The sequence below is a fragment of the Phocoena sinus genome, chromosome 15 (assembly GCF_008692025.1).
Source record: "Phocoena sinus isolate mPhoSin1 chromosome 15, mPhoSin1.pri, whole genome shotgun sequence".
NCBI classification, from domain to species: domain Eukaryota; kingdom Metazoa; phylum Chordata; class Mammalia; order Artiodactyla; family Phocoenidae; genus Phocoena; species Phocoena sinus.
This window is the reverse complement of record NC_045777.1, coordinates 53,320,726-53,339,432: the sequence shown is the minus strand read 5'-3', so window position 1 is coordinate 53,339,432 and position 18,707 is coordinate 53,320,726. Positions and strand designations below refer to the sequence as shown.

The following is an 18,707-nucleotide window of genomic DNA, read 5'->3' as shown; positions in this document are numbered from 1 at the left end:
AAACAGGCTGGAAAGAAACCCTTGAAGGAACGTGGCAGTTCTGTGGACCCCAGGTCATATAAGACTTGGACACTGCTGAGAAAAGGTGACACCACCCGCAGCAAAGGCTGGGAAGGGAAACCAGGGAAATAACCACCCAGCCCTACTTGGTGGGTTGAGCTCCCCAGGCATTTGGACCGTTTCCCTCTCCTGCTCGCTTTAGAGAAGAGAAATGAAGGCCCAGAGGACACAGCCGGCGGACTGACCAGTGTCTCCGTGGACTTGTGAAACCTCCACCAGCATCCGTACTACCCTGCCTCAGCCTCAGGACCCGCAGAGGCATTGAAAGGGGAGCAGGGCAGCCAAACTCATTCGATCTGTTCATTAACTGAGTCACTGAAAAAGCACTTCTTTGACAACCTACCAGTGTAAGCTGGGCCCTAAATACAATGTTCACCAGAAAAGTATGTGCCCTGCCTTGAGCCTGGTTTAGCAAGAGAGCCAGATACAAATCTGCAGAATGACTGCAGATTGACATAGGGCTGCAGAGAGCAGGAGGAATGAGGAACACTGGAGGAGGGGCCCACTTTAGTGGGACAGGGACAGCTTGCAGTCTGAGGGGAGCAGCCTCCCAGGCAGGGTAGGAGGAAAAGGACATGATGACATGGGCTTCCAAGCCCACCCATATCAGCAAGAGAACATGAGAGGTCATCTGTGTCCAGCCCTGTGATGCCCAAGTCCCCCAGGCCCCTGCGTGGGAAACTCACCTGCTGGGGCTGTGACTCACCGTGCCAAGATCCTGGAGCAGCCCTTGGCCAGTACCAAGCCTGGGTAGAGCCCACTGTGCCAGGTCCAGGTCCAGGGCGAACTGCAGGGAGCTGATGCCAGGCTCCAGCTGCTCCTCATCCACAAGCAGGCCATGGACACGTCGCCGAGCCTCTTGGGTCTGTTTGCTCACCCGGTGCCCCCTGGCCAGGCTGTTGTGAAGGCAACGTGAGGGCATTTGTGCAAAGCAGTGTCTGGGCTCACATGGTCAGGCCTGTGAGCCTCCAATGCCTTCCCTTGTCCACACTCCAAACATTTCAGCAAATGCTCACACCATCTACCTCTCCTCCTCTCGATCCCCAGAGGCTCAGGGACCTGGAGATACTCTTTTGTATTTTTAAATACCTCACCTCACACTCCAGCCCCACCTCGGGCTGCAAAGTTGTCTGGAGACGCGTCTCAGGATCCAGCTGTGGGAATAAGCCAAATCCAGTCTAGGCCTTGAGTGGGGCTTGATTCTACAGATATTGCCCCGCCACCTTCTGACCATCTGAGGGGAGGACGCCTCAGTACAGCAATGAAGATGTCTCGCTAGAAAGAAAATCCACTTTTCCCTTTCAAAGTCTAGGCTTCTGTTTTCAGAAGACAGGCCACGAGTGGGACTTCGGTTGGCTTCTCCAGGAAGAAAACCTAAGCTATCACGAGAGAAACCATCTAGCTCCCCACCGCCATACCCCGGGGTCTAGGATCCTTCCAGGCCCATACTGAGTCCACAGAAGGCACTTGACAAACTTCTGTTCAATGAAGGACAAGTTTGGAAATTGGCAGGAAGTCACTGAGCCCCTTTCTCACCCAACAGGTATTCCCAGCCTCTTCACCCAACCCAGCAGTGCCCTCACACCTCAACCTGCTCAGCCCAGAACCCAGAGTGGGGCAGAGCTATATGCTCGGGGCCCACTCCAGCCACGACAGCACTTGGGCTTTTGTGAGACAGCCCGGACTAACACTGCAACACAAAAATATACCTTAATATTCCTCTGAAAATAATGGAGGGAAAAAAAAATCTAGTGAGGGAGGTGGTGACCTGTAGGGACCTAAGTAGGCCACACTGCACGTCTCTCAAATAGCAGGCTGCCAAAGAAAAAGCTATATGCCGAACCCTAGAACATTCGTCAGATCAGCACCCTCCCCTCTCTGGGATCTGGGCTGGAGAGGGTCAGCGCCTGTCAGAGTGCCACCCGTCGCTTGGCGCACGTGACTCCAAGGACTAGGACAGCCACCTCCAGCCGCCCCAGGAAGGCCAGCAGAGACGTGGGGTGGCCTGACTGGCAGGTGACCACCAGTAACCCCCTGCTGGGCCACCTGCAGAAAGCTGTCTGAACTCTTTCAAAGAAGAAATGACGACAATTTAGGTTTTAAATATCTCTTTGTAGTAGATAATCTTATTTACATTGATACAGAATCATTTTACATTCCTAGAGCAGACACTAGTAGATGCTTTATTTTAGTAAATTATGAAGGAAAACAAAAAGGGAACTAATCAGAAGTGTTCTCCATTAACCTGTCTTACCACAGCAGGGGGATCTGGAAACACAATGGAACCCACACATCCTACGAGCCAAGGCTGGGGAAACAGTGTTTTGCTCTGGCTGGATGGTGGAGAACCTTCAACTGCTGAGACTGTGCTCTCCTTTTCTAAACAAACGTTTATCAGGAAAAGACGATGATTCTTAGCACTGAATAATTTAAACACACTTCTGAAACAGAGGTCAACTGTGAGTGGTGAGAACCAAGGCCCTGGCAGGCAGCAGGGCAGGGCTCCGGGTTAAGAGGCCGTTAGTCGGCCCCAGGCCACGGCTGGCTGTGGTCCAGCAGAAGGGCAGGAGCTCCACTCACACCCGGCTTAGAACAACAGAACTCAACTGTCAGGGGACAAGGGGCCACCTCAAGTGGGGTGGGAGGAAGGACTATCCATCCTGACAGAGATCATGGCCCATGTGATCAAGAGTAGCATCTCCAGGGACTGTCTTCATATGTGTCACCCCGGGCCCCCAAGGCCCCCATGTTTCAGCTGCTTGGTACCTTTCGGAATTAAAACAAACTCTAGCAGGGGATGCCCCTGCTGAGGGGTGGATGACACAAGTGGGGCGTGCATGCCCCAGGTTCCTGGAAAAGACAACCCTGTCAGGAAAGACTCATTCTGGAACCTCCCAGAGGTTTGCTGAGAGGGAAATTACTCACTTCACAACTCGGTGCAGCTTAAGGCTTCATTTTTAAGCTATAAGCACGGCCTTTAATTCTTTAACCACATTTGATTCCAAATCAGAGTTTTAGCTCTGCAAGAAATGTCCAGCTGTCTGACTCTGCTGGAGCCAGAAGAGGCCAAGTTACCTACCCACAGATAGGAAATTACCAGCCCTGAGACCTGCCATGCCTTACTGCCCAGGGGCTGTCCACCATGACCCTTCCATGGAGAGGTGCATTGTCACATGATTTTGCTGTTTCCAAGGTGGTCCAGAGGGCCTCTGCAGGCAGGGGCTCGGTGCTGCTGTGTGGAATCCTCCTGCATCTGAGATGCCCTGGCCACAAGGAGGGGCTGCTGCTCCCGGCCTAGTTTCCGGTGGACCGTTTTCCTGAGCCAAGACACAAACAGTTACATTTCACTGGCATCGCAGGAAGAACACGCCCTGTTGGTGAGCTTCTGTCATCCCTGAGAAGGAGCTGCACCAGGAGCCCCAGCCACCAGGGACCAGCACAATTAAAAAGTGAGCCCCGAGACACCACAGTGAGCAAGCAGGACTCCTGGCAGTGCCCCCCACCTCAGCCCTAACCAAGGTTGACACCTCCCCGCACCTCCCAGACACGACAGGGCGGGGACTGGGGAGATCTGAGTTCTAGGCCTGGCTCTGCTATGACTTGCCCTCTGTGACCGTGGGCAACCTGGTCCTCACCACAGCAGGACGCAGAGCCCCCAGGAGCTGGTGGAAGGAGGGCTGGGAGGCAGCAACCTCTCCAGGAAGTGGAGCCGCAGAAGCGGCTACTATCTGTGGTTCGGCCCTGCACTACCGGCTGACTCCCCACGGGCTGAGGCTTGGCTCTGAGGGGAGCCAGACACACCACACCTGAGACTGGAACCTCTTCAACTGGGTGTGGGGGGACGATACTGGTTAAAGTGACAGAAAACAGATTAGTTCACAGAGGGGAACGAAAAGGGGAGGAACCTCAGGGGTTTTCCTACCTCGGCTGGGATATCAGGAGGTAAACATTTTCTTAAGTTTGGAAAGGAGTCCCTCCTTGTCCTCCCCAGCCTCAGGCCTAGCCTTGCCTCCTGCGGAGCTATCCATGGTGCTGCCACCTGGGCACAAACAGCAGAGAGAACTGGGGTCAAGGGCGCACACCTCCATGTGTCCCATCCCAGGTCCCGCCTGGCTACCCAGGGCTCGCCACTGAAGGAGCCACCAAGCGCCACCCGGAGAGGGGGCTACACCCCGATTGGCCAGGGCTGCCCTGCCTGTCAGATGACTCAGCACTTCGGAGAATCCCAACTGCTCCTCGAGTCACTGGCCCTTGAAAGGAAGACAAGAAATAGAAAGGGACAAAAAGGAGCTGTCTCTACCTTAACAACCGTAATAGAAATAGAGCCAAGTGCCAGATGTCTTCTGGGCCAGGCCACACGGCATCCACATTAGCTCGTTCAATCCTTAGGCTAACCTTACAGGTAAATTCCACAGATGAAAAAACCAAAAACCAGAGGCACAAAGGGGTTAGGTGGCATGCCCAAGGTCACAGAGCCGGTAAGCAGGCAGGAGGCCCGAGATGAGACGCAAGCAGTCAGACGCCAAAGTCCAGGCTCTCACTCACCGGCTCTGAGAAGTGAAGAACATGCACCAAGACCAACCGACCAGCTTCCACAGCCTGTCGGTGCACACAAACCATCTCTGGGACACCTGGGGATCCCAAGACATGCACACTTCTCATCTGTGACAATGGCAGCCAAGGACCCTGTCTGTCACTGGGCAAGCATCTGGCTCCAAATGATCCAGATAAAGGGAGGCTGACCTGCTGTTTCTTGAGGGCCCACTGAGAGCAGCTCTGCTGCACTAACACATCGTTTTAAAGACCTGCCAGCCACGAGGCAGAGGGCCAACTTGTTATAAGCTGGACTGTACTCAATATTTTTCATTGGGCTAGGAGAATTAGCACATCTCAACATGCTAGGAGATGTACATCAAGTACAGCGCGTAGAGGGTACAAAATGGTCACGTCTCCAAGATCTCAGTCTTTGTTGGTGAGAGGCCCAAAGCTCTGGGCCACAGGCCCCCAGCAGGGGTGGGGCAGGTTGTCCTGGGTACAGCCCCCTGGGCCGTCCTCTGGACCTGATGTGCTCTCCTAAGTCAGGAATGTCCTCAGAGAGATAGCGGTGGCCCCAAACAAGAATGTGCTGACAGAGGTCTGAGCAACCACAAAAGCCCGATGCTCAGGGCTCCCCAGGTGAGGACCTGGGCACTGCACAATCACGGCGGCAGGCCCCTGTGAGAGGCATCCATGGCCGCAGGTTACAAGGCCAGGTGTGCCCTCCTTCAGTCCTTCACGTCCCCTTTTCTTACATAAAGACTTAAGTAACAAAAAAGGACTCTCCTAACACAAAGGAATCCACAAACCAGAAATTTCCTGGGCCTCCTCGGACAAGGCAAGGCAAGGCAAAAGTATTGAATTTTGTTATGTCCTTGGTGAGGGGACAGCAAGTCTGTGTGTGTGTGCACGTGTGTGTGTGTCTCACACTATGAGTTACTGCTGCTGATGGAGCTTTTTTTTTTTTTTTTTTTTTTTTTTTTTTGCGGTACACGGGCCTCTCACTGTTGTGGCCTCTCCCACAGGGCCCGGACGCACAGGCCCAGCGGCCATGGCCCACGGGCCCAGCCGCTCCACGGCATGCGGGATCCTCCCGGACCGGGGCACGAACCCGCGTCCCCTGCATCGGCAGGCGGACCCTCAACCACTGCACCACCAGGGAAGCCCTGATGGAGCTTTTAACATGTGCCAGGTATTGTGCCAAATGCTTTATCCACATGATCTTATTTAGTCACAGAAGAACCCTATGAGGTAGATACTACTATTATCCCTAATTTATAGATGAGGCAACTGAGGCTCAGAAGTGAAGAAATTTGCCTAAGGCTTTATAGCTAAAAATGGCAGAGCTGGGACCTGAATCATTTGATAGCAGAACCCAAGCTCTTAACTATTAGTCACAATGGGGCACAGAAACACTCAGTGACCACCATCACCCCCACCCCCACTCTGCTGTCCCTGTAGTCATGCCCCGGGGCCACAGCGTTTGGCCAAAGTCTAGGAGAGCCAGAATAAATACCTAGTTAGCGGGTTAATGATTCAAAACCAAAAAATAAAACAGAACACAGACACACCTGGAAATTCTCACCCCCTGCCACCAGAACACATTCTTATCTCTCTCTATTTTAAATGTGGGCTCCTTCAGGAATAAGGCTTACTGACAGGGACATCAAAGGATTTAAACACTGAATTTAAAATTCTGAACCGCAAGTCAGGGATAAACTGTGAGCCTCTGCACACGGATGATGCAGTCTATACCTACATCACTTTTCTGGCCCATGGGAGGAGGGACGTGTCCTTATAGGATGTCCTGAGCACTCAGGTGCCTTCTGGTCTCATTACAGGATACAAGCTGGCACATGATTCCTGCACTTAGGATAAACAGGAAATGCCCACGATCCCTCCAGCTGCACAGGCACTGCATGAGCGTTTCCAGTCCGCACCTTCAGGAGGTGACCAGGGCGGAGGGGCTGCTCAGCCAACCTTAGGCAGAGGTCGGACCCGAGGCACAGGACTCCTCTATCAGACCACACGCAGCTTGCCCAAGCAGGGGTTACATTTCCATCCCTCAGAAGGAAAATGAATTCAGATAAACTCAGCTAACAGGCGCTGTGCACGTGCAGGGGATTCAAAGAGGACACGCTCCCAGCCTACAGGCAGCGATTCCCAGTCATAAGTGTTTGATGGCTCTTTACAAAATGAAGAATAACCAGGTAACATTCATTCTGGGAATGTGTACCACCTTTCTCCACAGTCACGAACCCCTAGTGTTATAAGCAAGGTCTAACACTTATCTGGGGGTTCAGTGCTTGCCCTGTCCTCCCCACTCACACTGTAAGCTGGATGGGGCAGGGACCCTGTCTCTCTGTGCATTGCTTATCACGTGGCAAATGCTCAATGACCATCTGTGAGAAGAAACAGAGAAGCCAACAGGACTCCAGGATGACTTCTGAGGACTGGACCCACCCTACAGGTAGAGGTGCGGGTCTACACTCACAGCCTGACTCCCTGAGCCGTCTACACGCACAGACTGAGCCAGTGGAGCACCCCTTGTTCCACTAAAATGTCTCTTCCCTCATCTTCCTCTTGCCTCCACCCTGCCTAGATAAAGGGGCTCTATAGTCAACTGTCAGCTTGTCAGAGAAGAGAACGCAGTGGGATCCCCAAATAATGAGCTATAGAACAGGCTCCTACACGACAGCTAAGTGTACGTATGTGGGTTGTCACAGGAATTAATGATGATCCAGAAACACAAACAATGAGCCACACTGTCTCTAAACCCAAAAGGCCACGTGGTACCTCAGAGCACCCCAGGCGCCCGAGAGCACTAAGGGTCCCAAGCTCACTATGGTCTTCTGCTTCACAGGCTGGGAATGAAGCCAGGGTCAGACATTAAGGTTTTCAGCAGGGGCTTTAGGGAACAAAAGTAAACAAGGGATACTAAACCCACCAAAAACTTTAGGTCAGTTTCCTACATAACTGTAACTATTCCAAATGCCTTCCCGTAATGAAAGCAATGACACCCAGGAATCCGTTTGTATTTGCAGTGACAGTCTCCGATGACTATCTCACTTAGAGGCTATTAAGAAATGACACTTTAGCCCAAGAACCACTGATGACTGCAAGCAACTGCTTCTAGTAAAACTTTAATAAAAGAGATTCAGGCTCTACTTAAATAAATAGGAATCACCTTAAGGAAGTTGACAGGAGGGGAATTTTGTACACTGGTGTGTTTTCACACGTGGACTGCAAAGGTAACTTTCTTCACAGTGTTAACAAGAGGCTTAACCACACCCAGGTAGCAGACTGACTGACAATGCATTCTTTGAAGCCATTACTAAGATTCTTAAGTGCCTTTTTTTTTTTTTTCTTAAATGCCTTTTAAAGAATTATGTCTGGCAGCCAAATTTCCCACTGGAATACAATTCTGAAATGACAACAGAAGTGGAAAAAATAATAATTCGGCATACTCATTTTACTTTATAAACACTTTTCACAAATGCATCCAATGCCTATGTTAAAGTTATGCTATACTCAGCAAAATTATGTCAATAAACATTTAAAGGAAGAACTGGCAAAGTGCCTGGCACACAGGAGCGTCCCAATAAATCCTGGCTGAACAAGGGGACAGGGAATGAGCTAACAGGACAAAGAACCATGAAAGTAATGACAGTTCTAAGAACACTCATAAGCTGACTACATGATCAACTCCCAATTTAAGCTCTCAGAAAGAGACTGAAGACAACAACTGGTGACAACTAATACCTGACATTCAAATATAGTGAACAAGGCCCAGGTGGACCTCAAGTTCCCAATGTGGGAGGGGGCACAGCTGAGAACTGGCTGCAGAACAAATCTCACATGCTCCATGACTGCGGAAATATTTGGGACTCAGGAAGAAGCTAGAGGTGCCTAAGTAGAGTGACATGGAACAACTATTCCCACTTCCTTTTAGTTCAAGGGATATTAACAGAAAATATGAAAAAAGTCTATGAACCAAACCACTAAAATAAGTGCCCCCTTGGTGCCTAGTTGGCCATAGACAAGATTTGTGGCAGCTGCTTTTTCACGGAGGACTTGGTCCCCTGGACTTAACAGGAACTCAGGGGACCTCCCTGGCAGTCCAGGGGTTGAGACGCCACGCTTCCAATGCAGGGGGTGCAGGTTCGATCCCTGGTCTGGTAACTCAGAACCCACATGCCACGTGGCACAGCCAAAAAAACACAAAAAAACAAAAAACAGGAGCTCAGCCAAGTCCACGCAAAGGCTATTGCTGCTGGGACCCCCACCCCTATCCCGGGGCTGCAAGACCAAGCCCCCACTCCCCGCTCCGATCACCTGCTCTGAATGACCATACACTGATCTAATGCCATTCAAGCTCTGAGAAGGTGAGAGGCAGATCCAGGACCCAGACAAAAACAAAATGATGCAACGAGGAAGCAACATGTAGGGCAGCTGAAGCCAATTCACCCTTGGCACAGCCTGTCCTGGCCCCAGCAGAGGCCCAACCGACAGAGAACAGCGTTCTCTCAGCAGAGCAGCCCCATCCCATGGGAGGAGGGCTGTGCCTGAGGTTCCCGTGGCCAAAGCTTCTGCCTGTGGGCATTTTGGTATCAAATCACCAATATTTAACTCCACTCTACAGAGGGCCTATGATGTTTAAGCTCAGGGTAAATAAGGTGTTTTGTTTTTCATTGCCCTAGGAATTCAGAATTTAAGCCTGCTATGAACAGGCAGATTTGGGGTAATGTGACCACGGTCCTTCATTGCTGTAGTAGTTGTTTACAGGACACTCTGAAATCCTGGAGAAGCTTTCTGGGAGAGGAATGCATTAAGCCTCCCAACCCATCTTCTCCTTTAGTGGTTACAAGGTGATCTCAGGTAGGGATGTGCCCAAGGTCACAAGGCAAGTGGCAGAACCAAGGATAGAACTCAGGAGAGCAGCCCTCTGAGACACACAGCTGCTACCTGGCAGGAAGCATCGTGGAACTTGCTAACCTCGGCAAGCAGCACAGGTGCAGAGGAAGGGGGAACAGCTTTACTCTGGAGCGCGGCTGCCCCTGCCGTTCCTAGCCCTCAGCTCCCCTCTTTCTACTCTGCTCTGCCCAAGTGGAAACCCCAACACGCTTCTGAACCGTCCACCCTCCGAGGGGCTGGGGGCTCCCACAGGTCGCTGGGCCACCTTACCAGTGCTTGTGTTGGTGACGCCATTCACTGTCCCCTCCACATCGGTCTCATCCTCAGCGTAGCTCAGAATCAGGCTCTGCTGCCGGCCTGTCAGTCTCCTGTGGACCGAGCACAGTCAGTGTCAGAGTACTTCCTCTGGGCAGCTCTTTAAAGGACGTGGACGCGGCCAGGCCCCATGCAGCATGTGGGAAATGCAAGACCCGCAACCCAGGCACAGGACACACCCTGAATCCAAGAGCCCACGCCCTCAAAGCTTCTGTAAAATAAACCTCCTGAACTACCCTAACTTGTTCTAAACAACTGCCGCTGTGGCTATGCTAAATAGTTTACAGAGGGGAACAAAATGGAAATGATCTAATTAAAGAGAGGGCTGGAAACCCAGTCCTCCCAAGTGGAGTCTGGCATGCCCTGCTCCGGATGCCCACAGCTCCCTGCTTGGACTTTTCTCCCAGACACCGCAGACATCACCCACCACTATCTGGTTATAGGTCTCTCCCACCAGATGGCAGGCAACCTGAGAACAATAATAACAAAATCAACAGCAGGAGCAATAGCTAAGCATTCCCTATGGGTTATTCCTTTAATCTTCCAGCAACTCAACGAGGTCGAGCTTTTGTATTACGTCCACTTTCAGAAGAAGCGCCCGGGCAGGACACACTTGACTTAGAGGGAGAAGTAACCTGCCTAAGCCTCAGCGCTTATGGCAGCAGAGTCACACAGGTCGGGCAGTCGGGCTCAGCGCTGAACCACCATGCCGCTCAGCACCAACTCAGCAGGTGAGAAGCCCTCAAGCGGCTCCTGCCCAGTGCTGAAAGCTGCAGAGATTGGGCGGGCCTCGCCACAGCTGAGCAGCGCTTACTTTGGAACTCTGATCTTGATGTGAATGTAGTGATCTCCATAGCCGTAGCTGTTAATCCGGGGGATGCCTTTCCCGCTCATGCGAATCTTCTGGTCTGACTGAGTCCCAGGGGGAATCTATAAAGAAAGAAAGGAATCTCTGGTTTTCCTTGGTTTCCAGTTGCCCAAATGAAAACATTTCACTACGTGAAGACAATCTTATTCCCAAAAAGAACTCCATTCAGGTTTCTAGACCAAACCCACCAGACACCACATGGAAACTGGCTAAGCCAGGTCCATGCCGAGCAGAGCCTGTGACGGCCTTGAGGGCAGGGAGTCTGGGGCGGCGAGCCCAGAGCAGGAGTGAGGGAGCATGGGGAGCGAGACCTGGGAGGAGGCAGAGCCAACTGGGGCACCACTGAGGCTGCTCCCCGGCCCGGCAGCAGTGGACATGGCCTGGGAGCTCCCTTCCCTGCCAAGTCACACCCAAGGCACAGCCAACACTCCTCCTTCCCCCCCACACCCAGCTTGTCTCCTCGAATCCCCGACAGGCTGGCTGTTCCCAGGTTCCAGCCACTTCTCAGCCATTTCCCGTTTCAGAAAAAAAGAACGAGGAAATACAAGGGTGGCGAGGCCACGCTTGTCCTCTTACCATCACGTTGATGGTCTCGTACAGGCCCTGCGCTCTGGCAGTGCCTCCCAGAATGGCCTGAGCTATGGAAATGAAGAGGTCGGAGTGGATGTCTGCACCGTCCCTCCGGAACACGGGGCTTTTCTGCACCTACAGCCAAGCACGAGAGGGGGTTACGCTCAGAGAAGTTGTTCTGGAGAGCGGGCAACAGACGCATCTCAGCAGCTCAGAGCACAGCGTCAGGGAGAGAATGTACTTTCACCAAAGCAACCACGCTCCCAGGCTCTGGGAGTTACAAGGCAGGTTCCTACTTCATTGCAATGCAAGAGTGTCATCTCAGATCAAGCTGTTCAATTGTTGAGGGAAGTAAAAAAGTAAAATCAGCTTCTGAACATTAAAAAAATAAAAATCTTTCTTTATTGGAAAGTATAAAGAAACACAGACTAATACAATCTACAAAGGCGAAAACGGTTTACTTTCCAAAGAGTCATTTGGTACAAACTACCTTCAAGTCAGACTGACAACACTGGAATTATTCTGATTTTATAAGCACTATTTTTTGTGTGTCAAAGACGTTCTTTGCCTTCCAGTGATTTCTTCTTTTTTTTTCTCTATTATCAGCTGCGAACAATCTGAATTCTCTACCAAGCCTTCCTTATAGATTGGCTTCCAGCCCGCTGCCTTTGTCTTCGATTTCTCAGTCTAGAAGACTCACCCTTTACATTATTTTTTTCTTTGTTTTAAATTATAAAATATTTCACAGATACGTAAACCAGCAAAGTAAATAACACACGGTGTTTCCACAACCCAGCTTAGGTAACAGGACATTAGGACACAGGTGACTTCTCCCCACCTCCAGCTCACCCCTCCAGAGTAACCAGGCCAATTTAGTAGGTATCATTCCTACAAGCATCTGTTTACTTTTCCTACATGTTTACATGTCCCTAAACAATACATAACACCACCTCACATGGTTTAAAGTTTTACACAGATGACCTCCTTCCCTCGCCCTGCAACCTGCTCTCTCCCTGTTCGTAACTGAGAAGTGCCAGGACATCTCATGCTGACATGTGTAGTGCGAGCCTCCTGCTCTGAGGTGCCCTGGGCCCACAGTGCAGACCACTCACCATTCTCCTCTCCAAGGACAGCAGACTGTTGTCACTGTCTCGCTGTTGTTAACGAGGCTGTCACACACCCTGCCTCTGCGAACTGCACCTCCTTGGGTACACGTCTGGTGGAATCGCTGGCAGAAGGCGCCACCTCCTCTCATGTTTCCCTCACCTCAGAAAAGTGGGTTTGCCCTGCACATTGTACGTAAAACTGTAGCTGTGGCACTGTTTGTCCCTATGAACAATTTGATACATAAATAAAAAATACAAGATGTTTTCTGTATTTTTATGAGTCCAACTTGTAAACACCTCGAGGAAACTTTGTTCTCTCCACATTTAGCACAAAAGCTTGATGCAACACACGTTTAATCACCCTGCCAAAGTGGCCACTGCTCATCTTGGAAACTCAGATGGCCAGACACTCTGTGAAGCTCCTACCTCTCCTATGAGAAGCCTGGGCCGTACCCTCTCCAGGAGAGCAAGGGCCTGACAGAAGCTGTGCAAACAGAGAACCTACCCTGAATGTGATGAAAATTTCTCTTTTTCCTACAGGCATCCTCACAGTCTGGCCATCCTCGACTCCTGTAAGTAAAAACAAAAGTTCAAAAGAGAACGATTATTTTGAGACCTCCCAAGGCATTTTCTATGCTAGATCCATTTACAACCCACCAACTCACTCATTTCTGTTTCCTGTTAACAAGGAATAACACAACTACCGAAGATAGCAACAAGTATAACTTAAAACAAGAATAACTTTCCAAAGGTGCAACATACAATAATTGATAACTGAACAAAAGCCCCTTCTATTCATTTCTTCGGTTTACTGCCAGGTCCACCTAGTATCTCAGTGAGTTTAGAGTCTAATCGGGGAGACAGCTATTAGCCAAATAACAATACTAACAAATGTATCACTACAAACAGAGACGTGTTCTTAGAAAGAAAAGATCACAACTCCAGACAAAGGAACATCTAAGGAACAGGGAGGGTTCCAGAAGGCTCCCCTGGGGAAGTGACACTTGAGCTGGGAGCTCCGGGAGAACAGAGTTAACCTACTGAAAAGAAGGTGGACAGTGAGCTTCAGTCACGGGGAATGGCATATGCAAAGGCTCTGTTCTGGGAGGCAGGGGCTATGTGAAAGTAAGGAAGCTGCAGGGCAGGTAACGAGGGGGAGACTAAAAAGAGCGGAGGCTGAGACCAGCAGGGGCTGGAAGGGGAGGCCATTTCTCGGTCCCTGAGAGTCACTGCAGTGTCTTCAACAGGATGAGAGACATGATCAGACCACACAGTGGAAACACTACCCTAGGAACAGGAGCCAGTTAGGGAGAGCAGGCACAAGCTGGCCCTGGGGGCAGGAGGAGGGGGTGGTGTTGCCTGCTGGGCTGTCAGTGGGGACGACATTGGCCTTGGGACAGAAGATGGAGGAGATGGGGGAGTCCTTCACACAGAAGCAGAGTGGTCACGTCGGGTTCCATCTCCCCACATGACATGGGTGCAGATTTTAAGGATAACTGGTGCAGTGGAAAACGCAAGGAGGCCCTGGTTCCTCCTCGAGTTTGGGCTCCAGAAACAAGGACACGATGGCCCCGGCTCCCAGCCCCTGTGCGTGGAGGAGCCCCAGACCCACCGGCAGGCACAGGGATCACCACCTTCTTCTTCTGCTTGGCTTCTCCTGCTCCTCTGCACACCACACAAGGAGAGGTGATGATGGAGCCCCGGCCACCACACCTCCGACATGTGGAGCGCATCACGAAAGGGCCTGTATTTATGGTTTCCTGATAAAAAGAAGAAAAATGGGAGCCTTAGACACCGGTAAACCCTGACAGCGAGGTCCTGGGACCACAATGTGCACGAGAAACATTTCACCAAAGATTCACGTGTTGCGTGCACATGCGCTATAACATACTGCCTAAAGACACAGGTGCAGGAGCTCAAACTGTTAATCTGACTTAGAGCGCACCAACTTCTGAATCCCAAACCACAAACCTGATTATATGAGGCTGAAAAATGAGATGCTGCCTCTCTACAGAAGTTCCCGAAACTCCTGGGAGCTGAGCAAATATGCTTTAAAAAGAGTACCCCCCCCCATTACAAAAGGGACAGCTGGGAAAGCAGAGAAAGAAAGAGGAAAGTGACGACTGGATGCAACCCCCACCCAGAGCTGCCATTGCCCACTCCAAGGGAGAAGCAGCACTGGCCTCTCTGTCTCCCAGGGCTCCCCACTGTCCCCAGCCCCCATCACAGGTACCCTGGGAGCAAGGAGGCAAGCAGCTCCTCTCACAGGTACTGGTGCTGCTCATGCTCCCACCCAGGGGGTCTCTTCTTCCCCACCCCCCCAGCCCCTCCCACCCCAATCCTCCAGGAGCCTCCCCGGCTCCCAGCCCCTCGCACAGATGGTGGGGCCTTACAATTTGTGGCCACTCCCATCAGCTCCTCACTGGGCACTGGAAATCGGTTACCTTTTTATTTAACCTAACATCCTTGGGGGGATTTTTTCTTGGTAAATTATCAAATACCTGTTGTTATAGCAAATCAAAGGATACAAACATATATTAAAAAAATTATTAATCTTCCCCCTCATCATGATTCCCAAGGTGACCAGCTCTTGGTAGCTCAGTTTGAGGTGTTCTTTCCCACAACTCACTCACTCACTCTCTCTTTCTCTCCATAAAAAACTTTTTAAGTAAAAATTTTATAATGACAATATATTATACTATCGTTCTGCAACTTGCTTTCCCTTTCATCTTCATGATACATCATGAACATTCCTCCAGACCAATATATATAGATTTCAATTTCCATTTTAATATTTAATTTTTGTTTCGGTGAAGAAAAAAATCTCTTCACATAGATCCTTCTGTTCTGATGTCTTAATTCTTTTTTCTAAGACAGATTCCCAAAGGTGGACTTGCTAGGACAAATATTTATTAAATTTAAAATTTTATGTGCTAGGTACTTCCCTGGTGGTCCAGTGGCTAAGACTCCCAATGCAGGGGGCCCAGGTTCGATCCTTGGTCAGCGAAATAGATCCCGCACGCCACAACTAAGAGTATGCATACCGCAACTAAAAATCCCGCATGCCACAACTAAGACCCGACGCAGCCAAATAAATAAATAAATAAAAAGAATTTTTAAAAAATACAATACAATTTTATGTGCTATATTTATTTGAAAAGGTCCTATGTGCGTATGGTACAAAATTCTAAAGTAGGGACTTCCCTGGTGGTGCAGGGGTTAAGAATCCCCTGCCAATGCAGGTTCAAGCCCTGGTCCGGGAAGATCCCACATGCCGCAGAGCAACTAAGCCCGTGCGCCACAACTACTGAAGCCCATGCGCCTAGAGCCCATGCTCTGCAACGAGAAGCCACTGCAATCAGAAGCCCATGCACCACAAACAGAAATAGCCCCCGCTCACCGCAACTAGAGAAAGCCCATGTGCAGCAACGAAGACCCAACATAGCCAAAAATAAATAAATCTATTTTTCAAAAAATTCTAAAGTAAAAAATGAAGGTACGGTGAAAAGTTAAATGTCCCCCTCACCCCTGGCCCCTAACCATTCCAAGTACCTTCCATAGATGCACAGCTGTAGTGATATACTTGTGTATCCTACTTTTAAGACACACATTTCAAGCCATCCATCTGTGCATTACAAGTTTTCAATAAGCCCAGGTAGCATACTGTGCACACAGTTCTGTGGCTTTTGCTATTTTGTTTTTAACAATTTAATAATCTCAGAGAGCACTCCTCATCAGTGTATTTTTCAGACAACTCACTCCTGGTGGTCACTGAGGCTGTCCAGTCCTTTCTTATTACACACAGGCTCCAAGGGACACCCTGTACATGTGCTATTTTCCAGGTGTGATCTATAGGCTACATCCCCACAGAGAGAGGCATATGTGCAGGTGAACAGCCACTGCAGCTGTGGCCAGGTTGGTTTCCACATCCACCATCAGTGCACATGAGTGCCACGTCCCACAAGCCTGTCAGCAGGGCCTGAACCCATCTCTGAAATGTGTGGCGAACTTCAGGCATCTCCTTGGCTCCACCTGCACTTCCCTGATCGCCAGCAAGAAACATTTGCTGGTCACTTGCATTTCCTCTTCTCACCTTGACCTGTTTTTCTAATGAGCTGTTAGTCTTTTTCTCATTATTCTGAAAGAGCCCTTTACATATTAGGAATACTAATCCTTTAGCTATGTCTTGCAAATTTTTTCCCCCAATCTCAAACATTATATTTTGAGAGAAATACACTTCAGCTTGTCTTATCTCAATGTTCACCTAAGAAATGTGAAAAAAGAAAGTCATAGCAATTCATGGCCTTGGAGAAAGGACCTTAGAAGTGAGAGGGAATTAGGATCAATAAAAAGTATCTGTAGGGAATTCCCTGGCAGTCCAGTGGTTAGGACATGGAGTTTTCACTGCCGAGGGCCCGGGTTCAATCCCTGGTTGGGGAACTAAGATCCCATAAGCTGCCTGGCGTAGCCAAAAATGAAATAAAATAAAAAATAAAATAAAAAGTATCTGTAAAAAAAAAAAAAAAAAAAAAAAAAAGTATCTGTAACAAGTGGCAGCAACTCAACTCACAAAACTGTAACCACAGGAATCCTCATCCTCTCCAAGAGCGCCCTCTAGAGGAATGTAAGTACAACTTCACTTTCTCAGACTAAGCTGTAGGAGTATTTACAGGTAATTCTGGGCACACCCCTCAGTGGACTATTATTTAGCCATCAAAAAGAATGTTTAAAAATATTCAAAGATATGGAAAAATGCTTTCATTATAATAAATGAAAAAAGGGAAAAATTGCATGTATGATTCTGAACGTTGAAAATTATATACAAATAGGCAAAAATATATTCAAAGACAAATACAACTAAAATCATTGGCAAAGGACTAATTCAATTAATTTATAAAGGGCTTCTACAAATGAATAAGAAAAAGACCAATTACTCAATACAAAGAAGGACAAAAGATGGAATACATGCAAAAAACAATGGCTCTCAAATCTTAGAAAAGATATCCTACTTCACACGTAATAGATACCTGTATATTCAAAAAATGAATATGAGGAATGACACTATTCAAAGGTATCCGTTGTCTATAACATGAAAAAAATAAGAACCACCTAGGCATCCAGCAACAAGGGCCTGCCTAAACAAACGGTGATGTGTCCATACGAAGGAATACCGTGGCCATAAGAAGACTGAGGCAGGGACTTCCCTGGTGGCGCAGTGGAATGATGGGGACACATCAAAAGAATACAGGAGCCAGCCAGAAGACACAGGCCAAGTCAGGGACAGTTTGAGCATCAAAGTAAGTAATATTAACGACAGCTCAGTGAATAAAATAAGAATCCATGAGTTCATACTGATATGAATGAAAGAATGAATAAATAAATGGAGAAGAGAAAGCTCTTCCTTTCAGTAGAATGACAATAAACAAAGAAGGGATGTTGCAATCAGAAAAGCACCATTTAGGGAGATTGGGATTGACATATATACACTAATATGTATAAAAAAGATAATAAGAATGTGCTGTATAAAAAAATAAATAAAATAAAATTCAAAATTCCAAAAAAACCCTTAAAAAACAAAAAAGAAAATCACCATTTAGCAACAGTCACAATAATCCCTGATTTAGGCAAGACTGATCCATGGACGCTGTAACTATTGGGTATAAGTTTGATGAGGAACAGGATATTTATATAGTGTCAAGGTACCTCACAACTTCCTTGTTAATTTCAATGGGAAAAATAATAAACTTCATAATGAAGAAACCCGGTGGACACTACCTTAACTGATTGTGAACAAATGTAACATCACCACTAATGAGACAAACTGACACCTCATGACTCCTGACATGATCCATGAAAAGGGCACTACATGTCTGGTGTTTCTGCAAAAAATGCATAATCTGAATTTTATCAGGATAAAACATCAGATGACCTAAATGAGGGACATCCTACAAAGCAGGTCTGTAATCCTAAAAAATGTCAGTTGTCATAAAAGAAAGACTGAGAAGTCATTCCCGATTAAAGGAGACAAAAGATATGACAACCAGATACTATGCAAGATCACAGACTGGATACTGGGCTTGTGGAAACAAAGAACATTATAAGGACAACTGAAAAAATCTGAATTGTACAGATAATGGTATCATATCAACATGAAACTTCCTGATTTTGACAACTTACTGTGGTTACGTAAAAGAATATTCTTGCTCTTAGCAAATATATACCATAGGGACTTCCCTGGTGGTCCACTCGTTAAGACTCCACACTCCCAATGCAGGGGGCCCAGGTTCGAACACTGGTTGGGGAACTACGATCCCACAAACCACAACTAAGTTCGTGTG

The 18,707-nt window shown here is 48.7% G+C and overlaps 1 protein-coding gene across 3 annotated transcripts in view; it reads right to left on the bottom strand.

Moving 5' to 3' along the window:
- Positions 1–2,151: 2,151 nt before the first annotated feature.
- Positions 2,152–18,707, bottom strand: part of DNAJA3 (DnaJ heat shock protein family (Hsp40) member A3) — a 31,170-nt gene continuing 14,614 nt past the window's right edge. The window contains exons 6-12 of one of the 3 annotated variants that reach the window (XM_032605861.1): positions 13,982–14,129; positions 12,875–12,939; positions 11,270–11,398; positions 10,640–10,755; positions 9,781–9,878; positions 3,983–4,099; positions 2,152–3,377 (exon numbers count right to left, since the gene is read on the bottom strand). In XM_032605861.1, coding sequence (XP_032461752.1) covers positions 3,996–4,099; positions 9,781–9,878; positions 10,640–10,755; positions 11,270–11,398; positions 12,875–12,939; positions 13,982–14,129 — 660 coding nt within the window. In that variant the 3' untranslated portion in view covers positions 2,152–3,377; positions 3,983–3,995. Of the gene's footprint in view, positions 3,378–3,982; positions 4,100–5,582; positions 9,879–10,639; positions 10,756–11,269; positions 11,399–12,874; positions 12,940–13,981; positions 14,130–18,707 lie in introns of those variants that run through there. The other 2 variants (XM_032605862.1, XM_032605860.1) reach the window with 2 other exon arrangements.